The 23,338-nt window shown below is 47.8% G+C and overlaps 4 protein-coding genes across 9 annotated transcripts in view; 2 read left to right on the top strand and 2 right to left on the bottom strand.

Moving 5' to 3' along the window:
- The window catches only part of KIAA0753 (KIAA0753 ortholog), a 56,030-nt gene extending 42,255 nt beyond the window's left edge, over positions 1 to 13,775 (bottom strand). Inside the window, exons 1-4 of one of the 4 annotated variants that reach the window (XM_003131876.4) lie at positions 13,493 to 13,775; positions 8,001 to 8,160; positions 3,354 to 3,948; positions 620 to 726 (exon numbers count right to left, since the gene is read on the bottom strand). In XM_003131876.4, the coding sequence (XP_003131924.3) occupies positions 620 to 726; positions 3,354 to 3,948; positions 8,001 to 8,096 (798 nt within the window). In that variant the 5' untranslated portion in view covers positions 8,097 to 8,160; positions 13,493 to 13,775. The other 3 variants (XM_021067711.1, XM_005669142.2, XM_005669141.3) reach the window with 3 other exon arrangements.
- TXNDC17 (thioredoxin domain containing 17) lies at positions 13,624 to 16,264 on the top strand. Its single transcript, XM_003131877.4, has 4 exons — positions 13,624 to 14,084; positions 14,646 to 14,727; positions 15,126 to 15,201; positions 16,083 to 16,264. Exons 1-4 carry the CDS (start codon positions 13,940 to 13,942, stop codon positions 16,149 to 16,151), a joined length of 372 nt encoding a protein of 123 aa, XP_003131925.1. The 5' UTR covers positions 13,624 to 13,939; the 3' UTR covers positions 16,152 to 16,264.
- MED31 (mediator complex subunit 31) lies at positions 16,464 to 22,252 on the bottom strand. Of its 2 annotated transcripts, XR_001299978.2 has the most exons (5): positions 21,949 to 22,078; positions 21,661 to 21,724; positions 21,015 to 21,092; positions 20,164 to 20,260; positions 17,342 to 17,704 (listed from the first exon to the last, which is right to left on the bottom strand). XR_001299978.2 is itself a non-coding variant. In XM_003358216.4 (4 exons), exons 1-4 carry the CDS (start codon positions 21,974 to 21,976, stop codon positions 17,512 to 17,514), a joined length of 396 nt encoding a protein of 131 aa, XP_003358264.1. In that variant the 5' UTR covers positions 21,977 to 22,252; the 3' UTR covers positions 16,464 to 17,511. The 2 variants fall into 2 exon arrangements, 1 of the variants encoding a protein (XP_003358264.1); XM_003358216.4 differs by lacking the exon at positions 21,661 to 21,724 and having other exon boundaries at positions 16,464 to 17,704; positions 21,949 to 22,252.
- C12H17orf100 (chromosome 12 C17orf100 homolog) overlaps positions 22,165 to 23,338 on the top strand; it is an 83,986-nt gene continuing 82,812 nt past the window's right edge. For both annotated transcript variants that reach the window (XM_021067715.1, XM_013981241.2), the window contains exon 1: positions 22,165 to 23,144. In XM_021067715.1, the coding sequence (XP_020923374.1) occupies positions 22,448 to 22,819 (372 nt within the window). In that variant the 5' untranslated portion in view covers positions 22,165 to 22,447 and the 3' untranslated portion in view covers positions 22,820 to 23,144. The remainder of the gene's footprint in view (positions 23,145 to 23,338) is intronic.

Genomic DNA, 23,338 nt, shown 5'->3' with positions numbered 1-23,338 from the left:
ACACACACACACACACACATATATTTGTGTGTGTTTATGTATAATATTAAAAACATATATATGTATATACCCACAATGTAAAGAATGTAAATATCTGTTTACCAGCCACTAAATGTGTTCTGAAAGACACTTAACACATTCTTTATTCTTAAAGACAAACTATTAACTATCTACTAAGCTTCTAGTACACAATAAACATGAGACAGGTGGGAAACTAACAAGGTCCCTTTCCTCTAAGGCTGCAATTACTGGGGACCAAGAGTTTCTGGGCAACTGATTCACTTAAATCTGTGTGCAAAAAATAAATGCTGTAGTATTTTTTTTTTTTTAAGAAAAAGACACATAGCTTTTAATAGAGTCTCAAGAGTCTATGACCCCAAAAAGTTAAAAAAAAAAATCAATATATTAAGAGCTTGGCCATAAACACATAGTGCACAAACACATAAGGCAGAGGATGAAAAGAAGAATTATTTGTCTGCATGTTCAGGAAATTTAGCCTCACGAACACATTAGAATTCACGTGCAATACTCTGGTGCTGGCATCCCTGAGACAGAAAGAAAACAGGAATTCCCTGAGAAGACAAAAACAAGGTGGGGGGGCCCTCCCTGAATCCCGCACCTGCTGCTGGAGGACGTAGAGCACTCGGGCAGAACGGACAGCCTGCTCCTGCCTCCTGACACGGACCCTCCGCTCTTCATCAGGATCCAAAGCTTCCTCCATGCGATCTGAAAATATCATCCCCCCCAACCCCAAATGGATTATAAATCATATACCAAAACTTAGAAAAACTCCAGTTACTCAAAAGGATAATAAGGTTGAAGATTTCTAGTTTCAAGAAAAAGCATGAGGCTGTCACAGCAAAAAATTTCAGTTTTCATCAGCCAAACGTCTAGGGATCAGCAAGTGGGCGTGTGTACTGACTCAGAGATGGAAGGGGTGTGAAGACGCTGACTAGACAGAGCTACCCTCCAGGCAGGACTTTCCTGAACCAAATCCCACTGGACAGCCTGGTCTGCTGTCAGGCATCTCTTACTAACTTAAAATTCCTTCTATTGAGCCCACATTTATAGTGCTTTCAATTAAAAAAATTACTGGTCTATTTTTATGCCTAGCAAGATTTCTTTCACACGCTCTTATCTTGAACCCAGAAGAGAAAGCCTTGCTCAAATGTATCAAGATCAAGGGCTAAAATTATTTGAGTGTCCAAAGTCTTCGACTATTTGTTGGGAAGCAGACCCTCACACACACTGCGGCTCCGCATTTTCAAATGATTCATTCAAAGAAACTGCTTCTGGAACACTGCCTAAGGGATATGGAGTCTATTCATTCCTTCTCGTCAGTGGTTTTTAAATACATTCATACGAAACAAATTCTTCTGCAAAATTCCAACATGCAAGTCAGATGAAAGCGGTATTTTAACAGTAAAACTGTATTAGATAAATTCCGATTTTAAATATTTACTCACTAAAAAACAGTAAAAACAGTAAGGCTGCTTTGAAGAAAGCAAAAATCTGAAATTAGGAGCTGCCGATACAGATGCAGTGTCCTAGAAGCCTGTAAGCCCAACTGTTTCTCTCTCTTGCTTGGGCTGCACGGCACGGAGGAATCCTGGGTCCACGTACCTAGATGACTGTACGTGCCAACTGGCTCCAGTGGGGCTTCTAATCACTCACCGTGCAGGTGCCTCGAGTCTCCAGAGCTGCCCTGGGCAGCGCGGGGGGCACCTTAGGGCTACTGGGAGGGCAGCTCCCATCGGGGCCACTGTCAGCACTACCAGTCTACAATGAGGTATGTGCAGAAATTCAAAGTAGGCATTGACAGGTTTCCTGCCAATTTACCATTGTCAGGACATTTTCATCATAGCTTACAAACTACTGATTTGTGATAGACTGAAAATGTAAACTAAAACACCAACAAGAACAAAAAGCCACCCAACCCAGACCTTCCCCACTGAGTCTTAGCAGCTCCGCCCTAAAGGTCCCCTGGCTGAGGCTCCATCACCGAGCAGCGGGCCTCGTGGCTCTGCTCCCCTGGGAGCCTGGCTTCTACCAAACTGTGCCATGGAGCCACGCCACAGACCACAGCCGAGAGATGCCAGGAGAAATGAGCCACAATACTTCTGTTAGTCTGATGTAGGGATGTTTTCAAATTGCTCATGATATATTACACAACATACTCTTGATGAAGATCCACCAGAGAAATTTCTTTCCAGCCTCAACTCATGGAATAAGTTTTTCCTTATGGAATTATTTTTTGTTTGTAAAGTCTGCAACTGATCACATTTTCCTCTTTAGCTGACTGTGAGGAAGCTCAGAAACAAATGCCTAATCCATTCCTAATAAATCTGATTTTTCCCTGTGCCAAAACATCTTCATTTACATATTTCTGTTCTATTTTGTTCAATTTGTTCTTGTAAGGCACCTTAAATTCCTTATGTAGTGTGCACACATGAATGTACGCATATACGACCTAACTTTAAAATGGAAAGATGGAGTTCCCTGGTGGCCTGGTGGTTAAGGATTCGGTTGTCACTGATGTGGCTTGGGTTTGATCCCTCGCCCAGGAAATTCCACATACTGTTGGTGTGGCCAAAAAAAAAAAAAAAAGCAAAAGATGATTATAGACTATGTATTATCCTAGAACAGTGTCTCCTTTTGATGCTAACTCCCTATTCCTTGCAGTTTGAAAGCAGGACTTGACTCCCCTACTTGTTAGCTCTGGTAACCCCAAATTTTTCAGGTGGAATACATCTTCTACTCCCCAGGGAAATGCAAGGGGGTAGAGACCACTGAAGAATTGTTGAGAACAGTATATGATTATCATACACCTTCCTTTCTACCCTGCAGTCGCATATTTTATTTGTATATATAACTCCCCTTGTCACTTACTGTGTACTCACCTAAACACTACCTAAGTTAGAACCCGTTTTATCTATAATGTACATGTACTATGCTCTTTTCTGAACAAATTAAAAACAATTAAAAAATAATTTTGCCAGAAGGACTTCTGGATAAAGAAGCAAAACATTCCAGGATAATTTGGACTCTGGTGCCAGGAGACCTAAGGTTCAGACAGCAGGCACGGCAATGACCAAGCGGGGCCCTCAGTCAGTCGATTTACCATATGCAGCCTACAGAAAGGGGGCTGTTTCTGGTGCTTCTGCTGGAGAGAGGGGCTAGGGCAGGGCCAACTCTTCAGAAAAAGACACTAGTCAAACTCAAAGTCCCTCTGTCTTGTCACAAGTGCTCATTCTAGTGACAGAAAGAGAAAATGGCATGTGATGGGGGCGGGGGTGCTTGAACTATACCTTCGCATGGCATCTTTTCAAAGTCATGAGTCCGATTTTTCTCACCTTTTTTAGTTACCTCTTCAATTTTCTGGATGCAACTGCTCAGTTCTTTCTGGAGTCGCTGAACTTCCAACAGGGTTTTGTGCTCGCACAGGCTTTTGTGGTCCCCTGCGGTGGGGGGCTGAAGTCCTGGGTCACGAGTGGGGGGCGAATTTGGCTTGGGGAGCTCCGACTGCCCTGGAGGAGACGTGCACAGGTAGACCGTGGCTCCCGAGCTGGAGATTTCGACTTTGGACGGCTGGCGGCGGCCCTGCCTCTTGGATTCCTTCCTTTCCAGCCTCTGGGCAGACACGTCATGCTTGGCGCGTCCACACTGCTGGGCAACTCGGGGCTGGCTCCCGAGATGACGTTCTTTTATGTGTTCTTCAAGCTGTCTCCGCTTTACATCCCTCTTGGCTAGGTGGACGGCATAGCTAAGTCTCTCTTCTGATATGACAGAAAACGAAACAGAACTGCTTAGGTCAGGACCGTCTCTACACTGATCTGACTCATTGCATGAGTGCTTCAGTTTTTCAATTCTAATTCCATGTGGGCAAGAGTAGCGGATTGCCAAGTTGCTCGAATGTGTAGGAACATTCCTATTAAACTGCAGCTGGTTCTTTAAAAAAATAAATAAAAGTAAGCACACATTAGAAAAACAACATATTGCATAGTTGGTATACGGCTATCACCAAGCTTCACCCACACGGCTATTAGCGCTAGGAGGTACTTTTCTGTCGGGCTGAAAGAATCAGCCACTCCACACCCCCCTGAATTAATCACACACGCGTGGGTCTCCCCTCCAATCACCCGGTCGCTGGTGTGACCAAGAGCACACTGGGGTCCTCCTCACAAACGCCACCAGAAATCTGCAAACAAAACCACCACGTTCCTCAGCTTCTCAGTTCCGGACGTCGGCCCTGTGTCAAAACGTCCGGTTCCTGCAAGCGCCCAAACAAGTCACTACAAGAGCTCCTAAAAATTGCTCCACAGAGGCGCCACACGGAACCTAAGCCACTGACCCTCCTTCTTCAGGTCTTCCCGAGATTTTTCACCTGGTAGGTGAAAATCTTTTAACCTGCACCTAAGCACATCTTGCTGTCCACAAGAGCCACTTACACCTTCTCATGCAGGTTTAAGTTTTTGTCGGTTATAATCATGATAGACATAGGTTTTGTTTTTCACTTCACAAATAGGGGCGTGTTTCATATTCCCAGTTTTCATTATTTTTCACAAATGCATTTTCCAAAATCCAATGAATGGCTTTGTCACGCTTAACCAAACCACAACCTTACTATGAAACATTTAGATTGTTCCAGGTTTTCCACTAATACAAGTATTACTTCAATGACTATTTCCAAGCATTCAGGTTTTTTCCTTTCTTTAAATTATTTCCCTAGGATAAACATCCTGTTCTGGGATTACTGTGTCAGAGGGAGCAGGCAATCCTGTGGCTCTGGACCTGTCAATGGCAGGTAACCAGTTCTAGAAGAGTCCATGCCTACAGATTCAGTGAGGCCTGTGCTGAGGTGCCTGTCCTTGGAGATGGCCTCCCAGCTCACACAGTAAAGGTGCTGATATAATCACGCGGATGAAGAGTCAGTGCAAAATAAACCCATTGTGATAAAACTTAAAGAAAGTATTTTAGATGAAAAAAGTAGAAGTTGTAAGAGAGAAAAGCCATGGTTACCATCTGAAGGGTCCAGAGAATGAGGCATAGTACTTGGAACTTACAGCTTTGCTGGAGAAATCTTCCCCCCAAAGTAAAATAACCTAAAACACCTAGGGGATTTGATGGAAGCTCTAGGGAAAAAATATGACTGAATTCTCTAATCTGGGTGTAGTGAAAGGCTTTCTCATTAGGTCTCAAAATCTATATACAATCAAAGAAGAGAGTGATAAATCTCACTACATTAAAATAAAAAATTCTAAAATTTATGGTTAAAAGACACCATAAACAGGAGTTCCCAGGTGGTGCAGTAGGTTAAGGATCTGGCATTGACACTGCTGTGTCAAGGGTTCTATCCCTAGCCCTGGAACTTCCCTATGCCACAGATGTGGCCAAAAACAAAACAAAACCAAACCAAAAAACCCACCATAAACAAAGTCGAAGAACTGAAAAACTGGAAGAAAAATATTTGTAAATACAAAGAGTTCCCTGTGTATAAAGAAATATTAAAAACGGAGATGAAAAAAGATCAAAAGTCAGTAGAAAATGGTAAAAACAGGATGAAACACAATTAACCACAACAGAAAAAGATATAAATATGGCCCTTAAATATATGAAAAGTTAGTCAAGCTCATAAAAACACAAATTTAAAAAATACCGAGGCAGCAAGAGGTCAGCAAAAGTTAAGAGGTACCAGAGCACAAGCTGCCGGGAGGCTGTGGGAAACAGGCCTCTGTGGGGTGCTGATGGAGGCTCACCTCCGAGAGCGGACGTGGGCAACACCCAACACGCCATGCACACGATTTCCTCTTGACCCAGCAGTCTCACATCTAGGAATTGATCCTGAAGATACATCCCAACAGGAGTTCCCATTGTGGGTCAGCGGGTTAAAACCCAAATGTTATCCATGAGGATGTGCGTTCAATCCCTGGCCTCTCAGTGGGCTGAGATCCAGCGTTGCCGTGAGCTGCGGTGTAGGGTCACAGATACGGCTGGGATCCAGTACTGCCATGGCTGTGGCACAGGCCAGCAGCTGCAGCTCTGATTCAACTCCTGGCCTGGGAACTTTCATATGCCATGGGCGCAGCCATAAAAAGAAAGAAAAAAAAAAGATATACCCCAACAATACATATGCACAGGGTCACACACCACTGCAGTGTTTGTAACTGCAAAGCACTGGAATCAACCAAAATGCCCATGTAGGAGCACGCTGCAAACCATGCTCTATCCACACAGAGGAGAAGATGAGGCTGTAAAGGACGAGGAAGATCCGTGTGAACTCATTCTCAGATATGCTGTTCAGTGAAAAGAGCAAAGTGCAAAAGGAGTACCTGTAATATACCACCCTTGGAAAAAAGGGAGAAATGGAGTTCCCTGGTGGCTCAGCAGGTTAAGGATTTAGCATTGTCACTGCTATGGCTCAGGTTGCTGCAGTGGCGCAGGTTTGATCCCTGGCCCCAGAATTTCCATGTGCCATGGGCACGGCCAAGGGGAAAAAAAAAGAAAAAAAAAAGGAGAGAAATACTTCATGGGAAAATACACATGCGTCTGATTATTTGTGCAAAAAGAAACACAGGAAAGAAAAATCAAAGGCTAATAAGACTGGGTGTCTCCAGGGTGTGCTAAGAATTGGGTGGAAAGGCTGGAGGGAATGGGGGAGGGGATAACACTCCACTGGATGTTCCTTTTTTACAGGTTTGTTTGGAACCACATTCATGCTTCACACAGAGACGGGAAGGGAGAGAAGAAGGGAGGGAGATGAATAAATACAATTCCTAAGGATGAAGGAAAACCCTAAAAATGAACGCTAACAAACCAAAGAGAATTTTCAACAAAAGTGAGGGTTAAAAAAAAATGAACCCAATTAACTTTTGAACACAGGATTTGGACTATATTTCCATTACTCTAGAAAGCTCTCCATCGGGCATTACTCAGTATTAGAAAGTAACAAACTGGAGTTCCCGTTGTGGCGCAGTGGTTCACGAATCCGACTAGGAACCATGAGGTTGCGGGTTCAATCCCTGCCCTTGCTCAGTGGGTTAGGGATCCAGCGTTGCCATGAGCTGTGGTGTAGGTCACAGACGCGGCTTGGATCCTGCGTTGCTGTGGCTCTGGCGTAGGCTGGAAGCTACAGCTCGGATTCGACCCCTAGCCTGGGAACCTCCATATGCCATGACAGTGGCCCAAGAAATGGCAAAAAGACAAAAAAAAAGAAAGTAACAAACTACTGACACATGTGACAATGGGGATGAATCTCAGAAACACCACACCCACTGCAAGAAGCCCCCAGACAAGAGTACATAGTATATGATTCCATTTATATGACGTTCTAGGACACAGAAAACTAATCTACGGTGATACAAATCAGAATAGTGGTGGCCTGTGGGTGAGACTGACTGGGAAGGACACCAGAGGGATTTCTAGAGTAATGGAAATGCTCCGTATCTTGACAGAGGCCATCAGTTATACCTGTGTATACACTTGTCCAAACTCAGCAAATGCACCAAGATGTATACATGTAAATGTATTCACTGCAGATGTAAAATTTACATCAAAAGAAAAAACTGGCAAACAAAGAATGAATTCTAGTGTATGATACACATGCTCAAATACTTAGCGTACTCCCATCGGCCATTTATTTGATATGAGTCCAAAAGGTGGATTGAAGAATGGATTCTAGAGGGATGGATTGACGGATAAATATGCAATGAAACAACTACGGTGAAACAGTGATGGAATCTACGTGGTCACTGTAAAATTCTGTCTGCCCTATGTTTGAAGAATCTCATAAATACAGTGTTGGAGGAAAAGACGTTTTGGGGACAACTGCGTGAAGCTGAATAAAGGCTGGTTATACGATACTACTAGAGAATTATTTTTTATCTGTTTTCCAAGATGTGACAATGGCTAAATCTAAGAGGTGATTTAAAACGTGTTCGTCCTTTTCTTTGTTGGAAATGTTTCCTAACAGAAATCTGAAAAGAGAAACAAAACGAATCTACCTGGGTCTGAAGTTTCCTGGGGTCGTTCCTCTCATCCAGCTGGACACTAGATGCTAGATGATCACAGGTTGAGGCGGGTCTGCCTGGCCCCATCATGTCAGAGGGCGTAGAATAGTGAAAGCTTAGTCATCGGCCAACAGCTCCCCCCTAAAATCATTGCCTAAGAGAAAAGAAAGTGCTTTCAGACCAGCAGTATTCAAACAAAGGGAAAGAATAAGGAAAACACAAGGCTGTGCTCATGGAACGATGTTCTGGCAGTGCCGAGCGACCTCGCGCTGCAGAGCCAAAGCTGAAGGACAGGTAGAGGACAGTTTCTTCCACGGACAAAAGCAGCTACGCTTTTGAAACTTTACCTTCCAAGAGAAGAGGGGGACACACCACCTTAATGACTATCTCTTGAGCCCTTTTCATTCCAAATTTCAAATCTCAAGGGTCGCCAGTGAGACATTATTGCAAGCCCAGAGCTCTGCTCTGATAAACAAGCACTTTCCAGCAGGGGAGGTTTATGGATATACAGCCTACATTAATAAGTCCTAACTACTAGTCAAAAAGCAGCATGCTTTACTCCTCGAGGGAGCCCAAAAGGACCTAACTCTGCAGGACTCTAAGTAAACCTGTGTCAACAGAATACCTAGACTGATGCCAGGAACTGCCGTTACCCAGCTGACTAATCTCTGCACACCTTCAATTTCCCCCCAACTCCCCCCACCCGATATTCACACACAGGGTTTAACAGACAGGAAAGTGTCTTGTAAACGACACACACATCATTGCCTCTCCCTATTCTGAGTGCCTCCGTATAGACACTACTGTCCCTGCACTCAGGTGCTTATCACACAGTTGCTTGTGTTGTCATTTACCTATTTCACAGGTATCTGTCTCATCTTCCCAGCTAGACAAGGTTCCTCGAGGGTAAGGGCCTTGTCTTGCTCTTCTCTGAGATTTCCCACAACACAGTGCTTTGAGCACAGTAGACAATTTAACTCAACATTTGCTGAATTAAGCAGATTTTCCATAAACTGACTAGTTAAATGTTAAATGTAGGGGGAGTCTGTCCTCTCAAAGAATCCCACAGGAACTCAACTGGGAAATTCAGGTTTGAAAAGAAAAGAAAAAAAAAAAAATCCCTAATTTAAGCTTCTGAATAAACCCACGGATTGCAGACTGGACTTGCTTAAAGACTGCTACATCCGTAGGCATATAAAGACTCCTATTTCTAAGGCTGCAGAGACATGATCAAAAGCGAAGATGGAAGGAGCACACGAGGGAGGCGATCCCAACTGGCTTGACGTCATCACAGTTCAGGGGCTGGAGCCGCAGAATGAAGGAGCCTGCAGAACTGGGGCTAGGACATCTCTGACTTTTATGTGGAGGTCAGTACCTTCCCCCTGGATGCCTAAGGCCTAATGGTCCATTCTCCAACAGGAAAAAGCCAAGTGACCCCCACAGTTCTAGGATACCCCGAGTGATGCTACACACGCACACAGACACAAGCACACATGAAGTCCAGGGACACCCACCCCTAACTGTTCCCCTATTGCAAAGTCCTGGGACACCCCTCTCCTTGCAACCTGTCCCTTTCCCATTGCACCAGGAAACCTATTTGTCACCCCGTATATGGTGAGGCATCTCCATGAACTATCTCCTCATCCTGAGACACCCCTAAGAGCCTGTGCCTTCATCCACAACCCAGGACGAATCCCCCCCAAACTGTTCCCTCCCAAAGAGCCCCAGGACCCCCTCAAGTTGTCCCCTATATATACTACTGGAATGCCCCCCTCAATCTGTCCTCCCCCTCATAAGTTTCTCCCAAATTGTTCCCCCTGACCCTGATTCCAGACCCTCCTCCAGCCTGTCTCCTCCCACCCTGTTGGGCAAGATCCCCGGACCAGCCAATGCCTGTTCCCTCCCTTGACACCAGGGGCACTTCCTCAGCTTCATTCACCCCCACGGCCGTGCCTGCCCTGGACACTCCTGGCACATTCTCATAGTCCGGTTCCTCCCCTTCGCACCTTGGGCAGCTCCATGACCTGGTCCCACGGCCACAGGTGTAAGACACCCCCTCCATCTGGCTCCGCCCCACCAGCCCCAGGACACTTCCACCTCCCGCCTCCCCCGCTGAAGCCCCGGGGCCCTCTATGGACTGTCTCCTCGGCATTCTGAGGCCCGAGACGGCAGCATTCGATCCTTCTTCTGCACACCCAGTCACCCACACTGCGGCAGCCCCACGCCCTGACATGGGAACACCGACAGTTGCAAGCATCCCCAAAGACACAGCCTCAGACATGGCTCCACTGGGTCTCCTTCTCCACAGACCTGCGACACCTTCAGAGGCTGTCTCCCCATCCAGAGGTCCTGGAGCCCTGGCAGGAGCGGGCATCTCAGAAACCTCTCTCCTTCCCCATATACCTGAGCTATCCCCAGAGCCAGCAGCACCCACCAGCGGCCCAGGGGCCCCAGGAGCAGCGGGCACTCCCACCGCCAGGGAAACGCTAGCAGCTGCCGGCATCTCAGCAATCTGTCTTTTTCCCAATAAGCTCAAGAGACCCCCAGAGAGTGTCTCTCCTTGCTCAGGCCCAGGCACCCCCAGGGCTGTGCGCAGGCCCACAGCCATGGATGTTCCTACAGTCTGTTTCCCTCCCACCAAGCCTGAGATGCCCCCGAGGCCCAGATTTTCCCTCATGGGCCCAGGCACCCTGGCAGTGGCAGGCATCCCCATCCTGGTGGGATCCTTGGCATCTGTAGGTCTCCACACTGTCTCTCTCCCTCCCCACAGGCCTGCAACACCTTCGGAACCAGCATCTTCTTGTGCAGGCCTAGGCGCCCAGGCAGCTGTGGACACCCCTGCGGTCACAGGTACTCCTGCCATCTTCTTCCTTCCTGGCAGGTGGGCGAAACCCCCAGAGCCAGTCTCCACCCCTAGAGGACCAGGCACCCTAGGAGCCACGGCGGGCACCTCAGCAGCTGCAGGAACCCTGGCACTCTGTCTCCGTCCCCAAGATGTTGGGATACACTCAGAGCCAGTCTCCTCTCCCACAAGTCCAGGTAACTCAGGAGCCACAGAACCGGGAACCCCCACGGCCTGTCTCCTTCCCCATGATCCTCGGAAAGGCTCAGAACCAGGGTCCTCTCCCACAGGCCACACCTCCTCCGGAGCCACAGGTACCCCTGAAGCCACGGGTATCCTGGCAGGATGAGCCCTGCCCCACAGGTTCATGTCATCCCTGGAGCTGCTTTCCTGACACACAGAGCCAGACACCCACACAGCAGCAGGCACCCTGGCAGGTATGCTTCCAGACCTAGGCGCACCCACAGCTGTGGGCACCCCTGCCGGCGCACACCTGTGCTTGGACACACCTGCTGCCTCTGGCATCCCCACTGTCTCAGGTGACCCCTCAGCCTGTCTCCTCCTGCTCAGACATGAGGCGTCCCCACAGCCGGGCTCTTGATCCACAGACCCAGGTCTCCCTAAAGCTGCAGGCACCAGAGCCGCTTGCTCCCCCATCACCTGACTCCTTTCCCACAGACTCAGGACATTCCCACCGCACATCTCATCCCGGACAACCCCTGGCACTGCATCAGCCACAGGCACCCCCCGAGCCCGCTGCCTAGCCCACAGGCCTGGGACACCACCGAAGCTGGTTGGTTCTTCCACAGCTCCCGGAAGCCCCGCAGCCTGGGACACCCCCACAGGCTGTTCGGTTCCCCAGGCCCTAGGTACTCCCATCACCTGTCCTATATTCATTGGAGCACCCCCGGAACCTGCCTCCTGCTCATCAGGACCAGATACCTCTGCAGTCTGTGTAGCTTCCCATGACCCTGAGTTGCCTCCAGAGCCTGTCTCTACCCACAGAGCCTGTCCCCTTTCCTTGAATCCTGGATCACCCCCATATCTCGCTCCCTCTTCAATAACACAAGGTACCCCTACAGGCTGTCCAGCGCCCCACAGGCCAGGGAGACCCCCAGGGCCTGTCTCCTCTACCGCTTGTCTCCTCCACCATAGGGCTGGGGCACCCACAGAGATAGTTTCCTCCGGTGCAGCCCTGAGGACCCCCATGGCCTCGGGCACCGCGGCAGCCTGCACCCTTCTCCATAAGCCTGGGGTATCCCCGCAGACTGCCTCCTGTGCCAGAGCCCCAGGCACCTGCACTGACTGCTCTCTCCCCCACAGACCCAGAGCGCCCCCATAGCCTAGCTCTCCTTCCACAGACCTGGGTACCTCCACAGCCTTGGGCCACCCCATGGCCCCAGGCACTCCCACAGTCAGTCCTTTTCCCCGAGAGCCTGGGGCAACCCCATAGTCTATCCCTTCTTTGGCCCCAGGTACCCCCACAGCTTGTCCCCTCCCTGGCAGGTTTGGGGCAATCCCAGAACTGGCCTCCATAGCGCCAGGCAAAGCCACAGAGGGTATCCTCACAGGCTGGCCCTGCCCACACACGACTGCAGCCCTCTCACAGCCTGCCCCCAGGCCCAGAGCTATAGCTATTCCTGAGTCCCCGGGGGCTGCCCTACCCTGCCCTTTCACCCAGGGTCCTGTGAGACCACCACGGCTGGTTTCCACCCAGGAAGCCCGGCCAGGAATCCCCCTTTCAAGCAACCCCTCTCCTGCAGGCACAGGATGGAGTTCGACTCTGCTTCCTTCCCCACATCCCGAAGCTGCCCTCATGGCCTGCACCTTCAACCATAGCTCCAGAATGCTCTCGTGCCCCATAGATCCCGGGCGACCTTTTCTCTCACAGCCCCGAGGGCTCCTATAAACCGACTCTTCCTCCTCCCCACTGCCAGTCACCCACACAGAGCCGACAGGCCCCACCACCTGGGGTATCCCTACAGCCCCGTTCACCCATACAGTCCCAGGGTCCCTTGCAGCCTCCATAGAGCCTGCAGTGCCAGGTGTCCCCGCAACCTCGTTCGCCCCGGCGGCCTGGGCTGTCCCCGCTGCTTGTCTTCTCCCCCACTGTCCCCGGCAGTCCTGCAGCCTTTCTGCACTCACACAGCGCGTTTGCCGCACGGAGGACCTCGCCCAGCGCTTCGCTCCACGGCCTCCAGTGGTCCTTGAACCCCATCTCTTCCCCCACGGCCTCCGGACTCCACGCCCAGACCTGCTGGGCCCCACGCAGCGGCCCGGCGTTTCTGCGGCTGGCTCGCCCCCGCGCAGCCCCCGCAGGGCCCCCTGGCCAGCCATCCCGCTCATAGCTCCAGGACGACTCACGCCTTCCCAAGGCAGCTCTGGGGCACTTCCTGTCTTGGCACCAGCTCCCAAGGCGGCTCCCCACACGCACTCACACTCAGCTCTAACCCTCGCAGCCTTCCTCCCTCACAGCCCCCTGCCCCCGCCCTGTCCCGGACGCCCGACTAAAGCCTCAGTAGAAGAAACGAAAATTAGAGCCGACGAGCGGCAGGATCTGCCCCGGGCCCAGGTCTCCTCTTCCCTACGTCTCTGACTCCTAACGCAGCTTCCCAGAATCCCCCCAGCTCTGGCCCGAGCCCACCTGGCCTGGGGCTCGGCGCGGCTACCGGGAAGCGGGCAGGGGGGGCCGCTATTAGGCCTAGCTTCCGGCCGCTCGCCCAGTCGCCATGGCAACAGGCGCAGGGTGGCTTGGGAGCCGTTAAGGCTCCGGAGCCACCTAAGGGTCCAGGGGCAGCGCGGCGGCAGGTTTTGCAGCCACCGCACATGGGGCTAGGGCCGGGACTGGGACCATACTGGGGCAGAATCCGGGGGCTGTGGGCGCAGCCAGCACGGAAAGACCTGAGACGTGAGAGCAGAAAGATGGTGACGAGTTAGGGCCATCGGAGGCACCCGTAGCACCTCAGAGCCTGGCTGGCTCCCTCAAGTCCCCGCCCACCCGGAAACAGCTTCGCTCCGCCCCGCAGGGGATCGGTCCCAGCTGCGGCGTGCGGCCCAAGACACCTCCCGCGGTCCCAGGCCCGCTTTCCCGATGGCCCGCTACGAGGAGGTGAGCGTGTCCGGCTACGAAGAGTTCATACAGGCTGTGAAGCAGCACAATGGCAAGACCATTTTCGCCTACTTTTCCGGTTCTAAGGACGCCGAAGGGAAAAGCTGGTGCCCCGACTGCGTGCAGGGTGAGGCCGGGATTCGGGTCTCCTGCCTAGAGGACCTGGCAGGAAAGCTGAGGCTGTGGCCATTGAGCAGGGTGGAGAAGCGGAGGGAGTCTTGCTCCCGAGTCCCGCAGAGCGATCTGAGCTGTCTTTTGTCTTTTCCAACCCTGTACCCGACTCTCCTATTAAGTCCTTTCCCACCCCGCCAAGAGTGCTCTTCTACCATTCCACTCAGGTAATCTTAGAATCTAGTCCTTTGGAACTTTTAACTTCCTTGATTAGTGTCTTACAGGAGACACGAGGTGGTTTCTTTTGGATGTCAACAAATATGTCTTTCGTTTTTCTGGGCTCCGTGGTGTGGGGACAAATCAGGACTTAAGAGTTGGTCCTTGCTCTTTTAAAGTGGCTCTCAAATCAGAAAACAGCACCTGACTTCTGTTAACCTCCTCAGTTAACTGCAGGTTAAAGTCTGAGTACTTACCAAGCCTGAGGGGAGAGGCGAGAGGGGCACTGTTTATCAGTGCTGATTGTACTGTTGGTGTGTAATTATTTTAATTTTTACCAACTTTTTTTTTTCTTTTAAAGCTGAACCAGTTGTACGAGAGGGGCTGAAGCATACTGTTGAAGGATGTGTGTTCATCTACTGCCAAGTAGGAGAAAGACTTTAGTAAGTGGCCACATGTACTCTATTTCCCAGACCTAGGTAGGAACGGCTTTGGGACTCAGACTCTGAGTTCTAAGGTATAGTCGGATAAGTCAAGCAATCAGAATATATAAAATACAAATTAAAAATCTGAGTGATCATCCAGTTGTATTAGGTAGGGGTAATTCAATGAATTTGCCGTGATGTTCCTTTGGAACTTAATTGTCTTTACATTTATATTTTAGTATATACTCACGTGAAAACTTTGCACAGGGGAGTAAATCATAGAGTCAAGGTCTTTAAAATGTTCACAACAAAAACAATGATTACTAGAAGACTAAATGTAAGAATACATCAAATATTTAGCAGACTGTAAGAAACCAAGTAAATTTTTCATGATCACTTTTCTTTTTTTGAAATAGTTGGAAAGATCCAAATAATGACTTCAGGAAAAAGTTGAAATTAACCGCAGTGCCTACACTACTTAAATATGGAACAGTGAGTATCTTTCTTTAACTGTGCTGGGGATACAATTCACCCTATCAACTCTTTTAACTTGTTCTGGATTCAAATTTGAAAAGACCTTGACATTTCATCCCAAATATCATATTGCTCTTTAGCATGGATTCATAGCACAAAAGCTGTCTATCCCTATGGCCAGTCCCAATAAATTATTAATAATGCAAATATTAGCTCTTTCAGTGCTTTCTTAAAAGCCATTCTTTTTTGTTTGTTTGGCTGGGGTTTTGTTTTTGTTTTTGCATTTTAGTGCTGCACCTGTGGCATATGGGAAGCTCCCAGGCTGGGGATCGAAACGGAGCTACAGCTGCCAGCCACAGCCATGCCAGATCCAAGTCACATTGGATTTCTACACCACAGCTCACAGCAATGCCAGATCCTTAACCAACTGAATGAGGCCAGGGATCGAACCTACATCCTCATGGATCCTAGTCAGGTTTGTTAACCGCTGAGCCACGAAGGGAACTCCCAAGCCATTCTTATTTTTAAATTCGGTAGGCACTGCTGAACAAAGTTGGTTAACATATAATCCCTTAAAAGAGTGCCATCAATGTTGCTTTCTCTTTAATCCATAATTCTTGATGAAAGGGCACCTCTAGTTAAGTCATGACCCTGGAATTCTGAATTGAAGAATTAAGGGAAAGGGGGGACACTGGGCTTGCTGTCTCCTGTTTTAGTCCAGGGAGCCAAGAATTTTAATGATTTACCTTAAAGCAAATACCTTAACTATTTCATAAAATGTGTTACAACTAGTTGATAATTTCTGTTCCAAGATCTGTGTCATTCAAGGCAGAACTCATTCCCCTCCTAATAACATTTTTGTAGTGATGGGTTAAAATAAGACTGTTCTTCTTTTACAGCCTCAAAAACTGGTAGAATCTGAGTGTCTTCAGACCAACCTCGTGGAGATGTTGTTCTCTGAAGAGTAAGATTTGATGATGGCAATTGTGTCTTGATTTCCTGATTTGCTCTAGTATAAAAGAAACTGCACACTTGCTTTGAATTCATGTTAGCAATAAATAAATGATGATTAAAAGAAAAACTGTGTATGTCTAAATAATAGAGAGTACAATTAAAATGCTCATGAACCCTTAGTCTGCTTTAATATATGGATATGTTTGAACTAAGGATAAACTAAGTCTTCAGGAGTAGCAGTAGTAGCCCAAAGGGGAGGATATTATTGGAGATGGGCAGAAATATCTAAAAGCCGCTGATAGTGAAGAAGATAGTTTCCAGACTTCTAAAGAAGTTAGGATCTTTTACTTTAAATTCCATGAACTTACAAAAGAACTGTTATCCTAAAACATCTTTGGCTTTAGAATGTAGAACTTAATCTAACCACTGAAGGATAGCAAGGCACATCTAATCCAGCCCCTGCTTTTGTTTTACAGCTGTCTGATTGTGCGGGATGAGGCAGGTGGCGGAGAGGTCAGAAGCCATACAACCTAGTGGTGGGAGGCCATATAACCTAGCCTTTTAGCCAGTCTCACTGACTATCACCTACTAGCTGTGTAACCACAGGCAAGGTTCCTAACTTGTCTACACCTAAGTGTTCTCCTTTATGAACAAGGACTGTTCTAAGGATAAAATGAGAATGCAACTAAGCACTTAACATAGTGCCTGGTTTGTGGTATCTGCCAAAAAAAAAAAGTTAGCTTTCCCAAATGAGCACAAGTATCTGAGGCACCTCACCTTTGTTATAGTCTAAGGTCGAGAGTCCTATTAGTAATTAACCACAAACACTCCCTGACCTCAATTCTCCCTTAAGGCTCTCCTGCAAAGTAGCTGGTGCTCCAGGTATGCCTCCTGCCCTGCAGAATGTAGGAAATTTATGCAGTTCCTGCTTTGATGTGTAGAGGTCACTGATTCCACTTCTCTCACTCCTTAGAAGGGTGCCGTAGCTGATCTGAGGGGACAGCAAGGTTCCTAGAGACAGATTTGCCCCTGGTCCCACTGTTCATCATGAACAGTTTTGCTTAAACTTTGGGATATTTGGTGGCTCTCCCCTTGCCCCAGCTCCCCAACTCTAAAATTGGTCTGAAGCACCTAACATTTCTACTCTTAGTCAGTTGACTATTAAATACTAATGAAAGCTTACAGATCCACAGAGAAAGAACAATTCTAGTTTAAAAGAAATAATCTATTGAGAATAAAAAATTAGTTCAATTAAATAGCACACTATCGGTTCTGGGTGCTGTCACAATAAAGGTTCGGAGCAAGAGTCTTTTTCTGTCTTCATGTACAAAAGCAATATATACATGTCGTAAGAGCCTGGTCTGGATCAGCTTTTCACTTTCCTGATGTGTTATTTTGCTGTTGCTGCTCTGCCAGGGCTTGCTGAAGGCGCATCCGCTTCCGGGAATAGTGCTGCCAATGCAGAATTTGCTGCTCATCAATGAATTTTGCACATTGAGCATTCACCAGCTCCTTGCGGAAGTGTTCATATTGGAGCAGTTCTAACATGTGTAAACACTGAGGGTACCTGGGGTTAAGTTTATAAGTTAATTATCAACATAATTAAGTCAATAACACCATGCTCTAGTTGTTATTCAAAAACGATCCTGCAGCCTACCATTTCTACGGTATCATTTGTGTTACCATACCAGATGATCCTGCAACCTAACATTAACTTAGTCTATCTTGATAGTACAGTTCTTTTTTTTTTTTTTTTGCTTATACAGAAAAGCTTATCATCAAAAGCCAGCAAAATTTTCAAAAGTGAGCAAACTTAAATTTAGAAAGATTAAATAACTTGCCTAAGACTACACAATAACTGGTAAACAGTCAACATTTGGGGGCAAATCATGCTATTCTATTCCAGTGGTTTTCAAGGTGATAAACATGAACACTATTTATTTTAGTAATTGTGGGTTTAATTAACACCTATTGGTTTTCCATAAATAATGATAAAAAGACAGCTTTTATTTTAAAAGTGAGTCAGTTTCAGAAAGAACTATGCACAAATATTGTATCCTAGTTTTCCATAGGGATATAACAATTTTGAAATTATGTACATATATGCTAAGATTGAGCAAATACATAAGTATGTACACTGTAAATAGCCAAATATCCAGCTCTCAGGAAAGGAATCTCAGATAAGGAAGGGGGGAGGCTAGAAAGAATCCTGTTGTTGAGCTGGAATTGAAAACATCAGTATGAACTGAGTGGCTTTTAACATATAGAGACAGATACAGAAATAGACACATAGACACACACACACACACACACACACACACACACACACACACACACACACACACTGTTCCTTGCTTTACGTGCAGAGAAGGCCTAGAAGCAATGGCACTCCAGTACCAAGAGTACACTGAGTATCCAGGTCGTGGGTTTTAAATAGCATTATCCAGGGTTTGTTGGCATAGCTAACACAGGGAAAGAACAAGATGAGCCTGGAATATATGTAGTGCCAGAAAGGAAAATGCTCTAAAGATTAGGCGGCTATGTCAAAAGTCCTCAAGAGCCAATTTGAAGGGGTTCCCACTGGCTACATCTGGGATCACTAGCATAAGAAAATAAAAAATTACAATCCACAAGATAAAGAATCCATATTGATTTAACCTTTTAAAATGAAGAAAGAAATCAGAAACAAGGAAACGTTCCTTCAAGTGAATTCCAACTAATAAATGAACAGAGAATGATGGAATCAAGAATATCACCACAGGAGGTCCCGTTGTGGCACAGTGGCTAACAAATCCGACTAGGAACCATGAGGTTGCGGGTTTGATCCCTGGCCTCGCTCAGTGGGTTAAGGATCCGGTGTTGCCAGGGGGGTGAGCTGTAGTGTAGGTCGCAGACACAGCTCGGATCCCGCGTTGCTGTGGCTGTGGTGTAGGTCGAGGCTACAGCTCCAATTAGACCCCTAGCCTGGGAACCTCCATATGCTGCAGGTATGGGTGTGAAAAGACAAAAAAAGAAAAAAAAAAGGCATCACCACAGAGGAGTTCCCATCGTGGCTCAATGGTTAACGAACCCAACTAGCATCCATGAGGACTCAGATTCGACCCCCGGCCTCACTCAATGGGTTAAGGATCCAGTGTTGCCATGAGCTGTAGTGTAGGTTGTAGACACAGCTTGGATCCCATGTTGCTGTGGCTGTGGTGTGGGCTGGTGGCTATAACTCCAATTTGACCCTGAGCCTGGGAACCTCCATATGCCGTGGGTGCGGCCCTAAAAAGACAAAAAACAAAGCATGTCACCACAGTAAAAACTGTCTCAAGCAAGTAAGTATCTTCAGTAAATGCTAAAGTTAGTGGGTAAAAGAATGAAATATGAAACAAGAAATTCCTACAGACTCAAAGTATTTCCTCACAAGATACATATTAAATACAAAAGGAAAAATAGTACTTGATATGGATAAAAATAACAGCCACCACCTCAACCAAGTGATCAAAATTAATATCACCAGTCATAGAATGAAGTGACTGCCTGTGACTCCTGACATACCAAGAAGGATATAACATCATTTCTGTGTCACTTATGGAGGGGAAAAAAAAAAGAAGACTTAAAACTCATATTAATGGAGACTAAGAAGACATGACAACAAAATGCAGCATCTGAGCCTAGACTGGATACTACACCAGACACAGGATATTGGTGAGACAGCTGGCAAAATGTGAATGAGGTCTGTTGGTTAGAATATACAGAAATTCTATTATTTCCAGTTGTTTTTAGGTGAAATTATTTCAAGTGGAAGGGTGGGGGTGGGGGTGGGGGTGGGGGTGGGGGTGGGGTAGGGATACCAGTGAGATTACTGCAATAATCCAAGTTAATTTAGAAACAAGTGTTTCATATTAAACTGGTGGAAACTAAAAGGAGCACAAAGAGGCAAAAAAATTTTTTTTCAAATGTGAAACTAAGACATCTAATTAAATATCAGTCTTTGTAATAAAGTACACATATATTTAGGACTATGAAAATTAAACTTACTTTAGATACTTGGCATATTCTGGCTCTTTCCAGTAAAGCAAGTACTTAAGATAATTAACAAAAGCTTTGTCTTTGAAGTAACCTCTTTGGGCAAGAACTGAAAGGCACAAAAAAAAAAAAAATCTGTAGAGCAAACCATCCTTGGACTACTTATTTCTGACTCCTGACATACATAAAGTAAACTTAACATAACATCCCCACCACTAAAAAACACTGAATTCAGGGAGTTCCCATCATGGCTCAGTGGTTAACGAATCCGACTAAGAACCATGAGGTTTCCGGTCCGATCCCTGGCCTCGCACAGTGGGTTAAGGATTTGGCGTTGCCGAGACCTGTGGTGTGGGTCGCAGACACGGCTCGGATCCCGAGTTGCATTGGCTGTGGCGTAGGCCAGGCGGCTACAGCTCCGATTCGACCCCTAGCCTGAGAACCTCCATATGCCATGTGAGCGGCCCAAGAAAATGGCAAAAAGACCAAAAAACAAAAAAAAAAAGACACTGAATTCAAAACACAAGTCCCAGTCTGCTCAATGATAATATATAGCAGTAAAAGTGTAGCAATAATTCCATTCACTTGAGAATGTATAAAAGTAGATAAAGTCATCCCAGGGACTCTGCAGGGGATTGGTTCCAGGAGACTCCACAGATTACCAAAATCCACAGATGCTCAAGTCCCTTATATAAAATGGTATAGTGCGATGACAGTGACAGTACTGTCACCTTCTGTATCTGAGGATTCAACCAACTGCAGTTGAACTGTGGATACCAAGGGCCAACAGTACTATGAATTGCAACTCTTCGGTCAGAAATCATCAATATTTACTCAATTCAACGGGGTACTGCTCAACTTACAATTAAGGTAATTTGGGTTGGCTAAACACTGCACAAATTCCAACTCCAATTGAAACCGAAGTCGATTCCCAGCATCATCTAGGAGAGAAGATATCAAAAATCATCCAAAATAAACGTCACTGAATACTGATTTGTAGAAAGAAAACATCAGTAATAAACCTAATGCTGAAATACACTTCTTCATAAAGAAGGGCATGTGATATTTTCCTAAACTGGGCGTGGGAGGAGAAAAACCTTTCTTAGAAGTCTAAGGAAAGCAAAGCCCTGATTAAAAGGAGTAAGACGTTTCTCTAAACTTAAAGACAAGTCATCAAAGAAAGCAAGAACACACAGGTCAGAATGTTTATGACCCGTGAGCTACCATGTAAGAAATTTAACAGTGATCACTGGGATAGATTAGGGTAACTGTGCCTTAATTTTAATAATGCATTACAAGTAGCTAGGTGATAAAGTTAGTAAACAAAAACAAAGTGAATGCTAAAGCCACCAAGAAAAAGTTCAGAATGCAAGCTGACAGAGGCTACGGCGAGTACACAAGATCAAGAAGCGTGTGCTTAGGTGAGAAGCGTCGTTGGTAGTATAATAACACAAATGTGTCGACGATGTTTTAACTTATGCAAGCTCGTTTGAGACGCAGAAAACAAACCGAAGATTGGTTTAAAATTGAAATTCTCTTTCTCGTTCTCGCCGGAAGCCAGTGGTGCCGGTGTCTGAAGAGCAATGAAAGAAAAAGTGTTGGCCAACAAATTAAACTCTGAAAAGGCCAAACTACCTTCACCCTTCCGACACTAGAAAAGTCCGCGGCCCTCCCGGTCCGAACTCACTCTGCCTGAAAGAAGTCAGGCCTGAAAGGAGAACGCGGGGGAGCAGGAGCGGGGGTTTGGGCCCAGGATAGTTCTACTTGCGAAGACGCGTGGCTCCGAGCGCGACTCACCTGTCTCCATAGCGACGGCGGCGGCCATCACGAGCAAAGACGCTAACCCACAAGCAGCCCAGCACAGCAAACGCCCGGAGCCGCGGGGGACGTGCCGGAAGCCGCCGCTCCCTCTTCCTGCCGCGGGGCAGTGTGGGACGCGAGGGCGGGATCAGCCTCGCGCGGGGGCGGGTGGCTCCGCCCATCCGCCCGCCCGCCCCGGCCCAGCCCAGCCCAGCCCCTCCTCCGCTCGCGGGAGCTCCTGACAGACGAGGGGGCGGTGCGCCCGCTGACCGAGCGCCTGAGGGGCCCGGCCCAGAGTTGCCAAGGAGTTTTCACGTCCCTCCCCACCCCTCAAGGAAACCTTGTCCCCAAGTCCCTGTGTCGTGGCACCCTCGTCTAGCGCTGTACCTGCGTCACACAGGCATGTGACGTCACTCGTCACCCTGTGACGTAACCCGTCGGGGAGCGTGAGGCGGTAAGGCCTCCCGAGGCCCGCTCGGTCCGTTACCCCCGTGGAATGGCCTCACCCCTTCGGGGAAAGCCCTCGCGGCCCCGGGCGGCGGCCGCCCGCTACGAGGAGACGTCGACGGTACGCGTAGAGACCTCGTCCCACCGCGTGGAGACATCCTCCCGCCAGGTGCAGACGTCCTCCCGGCGGGTGGAGACCACCCAGCACTGCAGCGAGGGGCCCTCCGTCTCCCCCTCTGGGAAACGGCTCCCTCGCGTCGTCGAGGTGTCCCAGCACGTGGAAACCTGGCAGCGCACGGAAACAGCCTCCCGCCGCGTCAGGGCCTCGTGCCTGCGGGTGGAGACGACTCTGCACCGCGTAGAGAGCCCGCCGCGGCAGGAGCAGCCGGCAGGCCGCCAGAATGTCCAAAAGGCCCCATGAGATGCTTCCTTCTCCAGGGCCACGACAGGGCCATGGCCCGTGGCCAGTGCAGATCTGCCTCCAGTTCGCAGCCGGCCTGCTGCCAGGTGGACCGATTCCCTTTGGTTTCCTGGAAACAGTCCACAATCCACAAATCAATGTAAGAAAGAGCCAAGCTGTGGTTTCAGGACTCAGCCAACATTCACTGACCCAGCTGCACCTTGGACTATCCTGCCTTTGACCCTGTGAACTGTTTTAACTTGAAACCAGCACAAAAAGTTCCGGGCCCCGGATACTGTATGAATTGAGTCGATGGACAAAGAGGCTCTTTGAACCTCTCAGACAGGTGAGTGTGGGGGTCCTTAAGCCCTGAATGACCTTTGCTGCTTCAAATTTAAGGACAGGGAGCAAGCAGAAATCATGACCAGTGGATTGATTATGTGCCCGCTGAAAACCTGGGGGGCAGGGATCAGACTTTCCTTAATTAGTTAATTCCTTAATTAGTTGGCCTATGTTTATATTTCAAAGCACGCAGTTCTT

The sequence above is a fragment of the Sus scrofa genome, chromosome 12 (assembly GCF_000003025.6).
Source record: "Sus scrofa isolate TJ Tabasco breed Duroc chromosome 12, Sscrofa11.1, whole genome shotgun sequence".
NCBI classification, from domain to species: Eukaryota; Metazoa; Chordata; class Mammalia; order Artiodactyla; family Suidae; genus Sus; species Sus scrofa.
The sequence above is the reverse complement of the archived record's forward strand: the minus strand, read 5'-3'. Positions and strand labels throughout refer to the sequence as shown.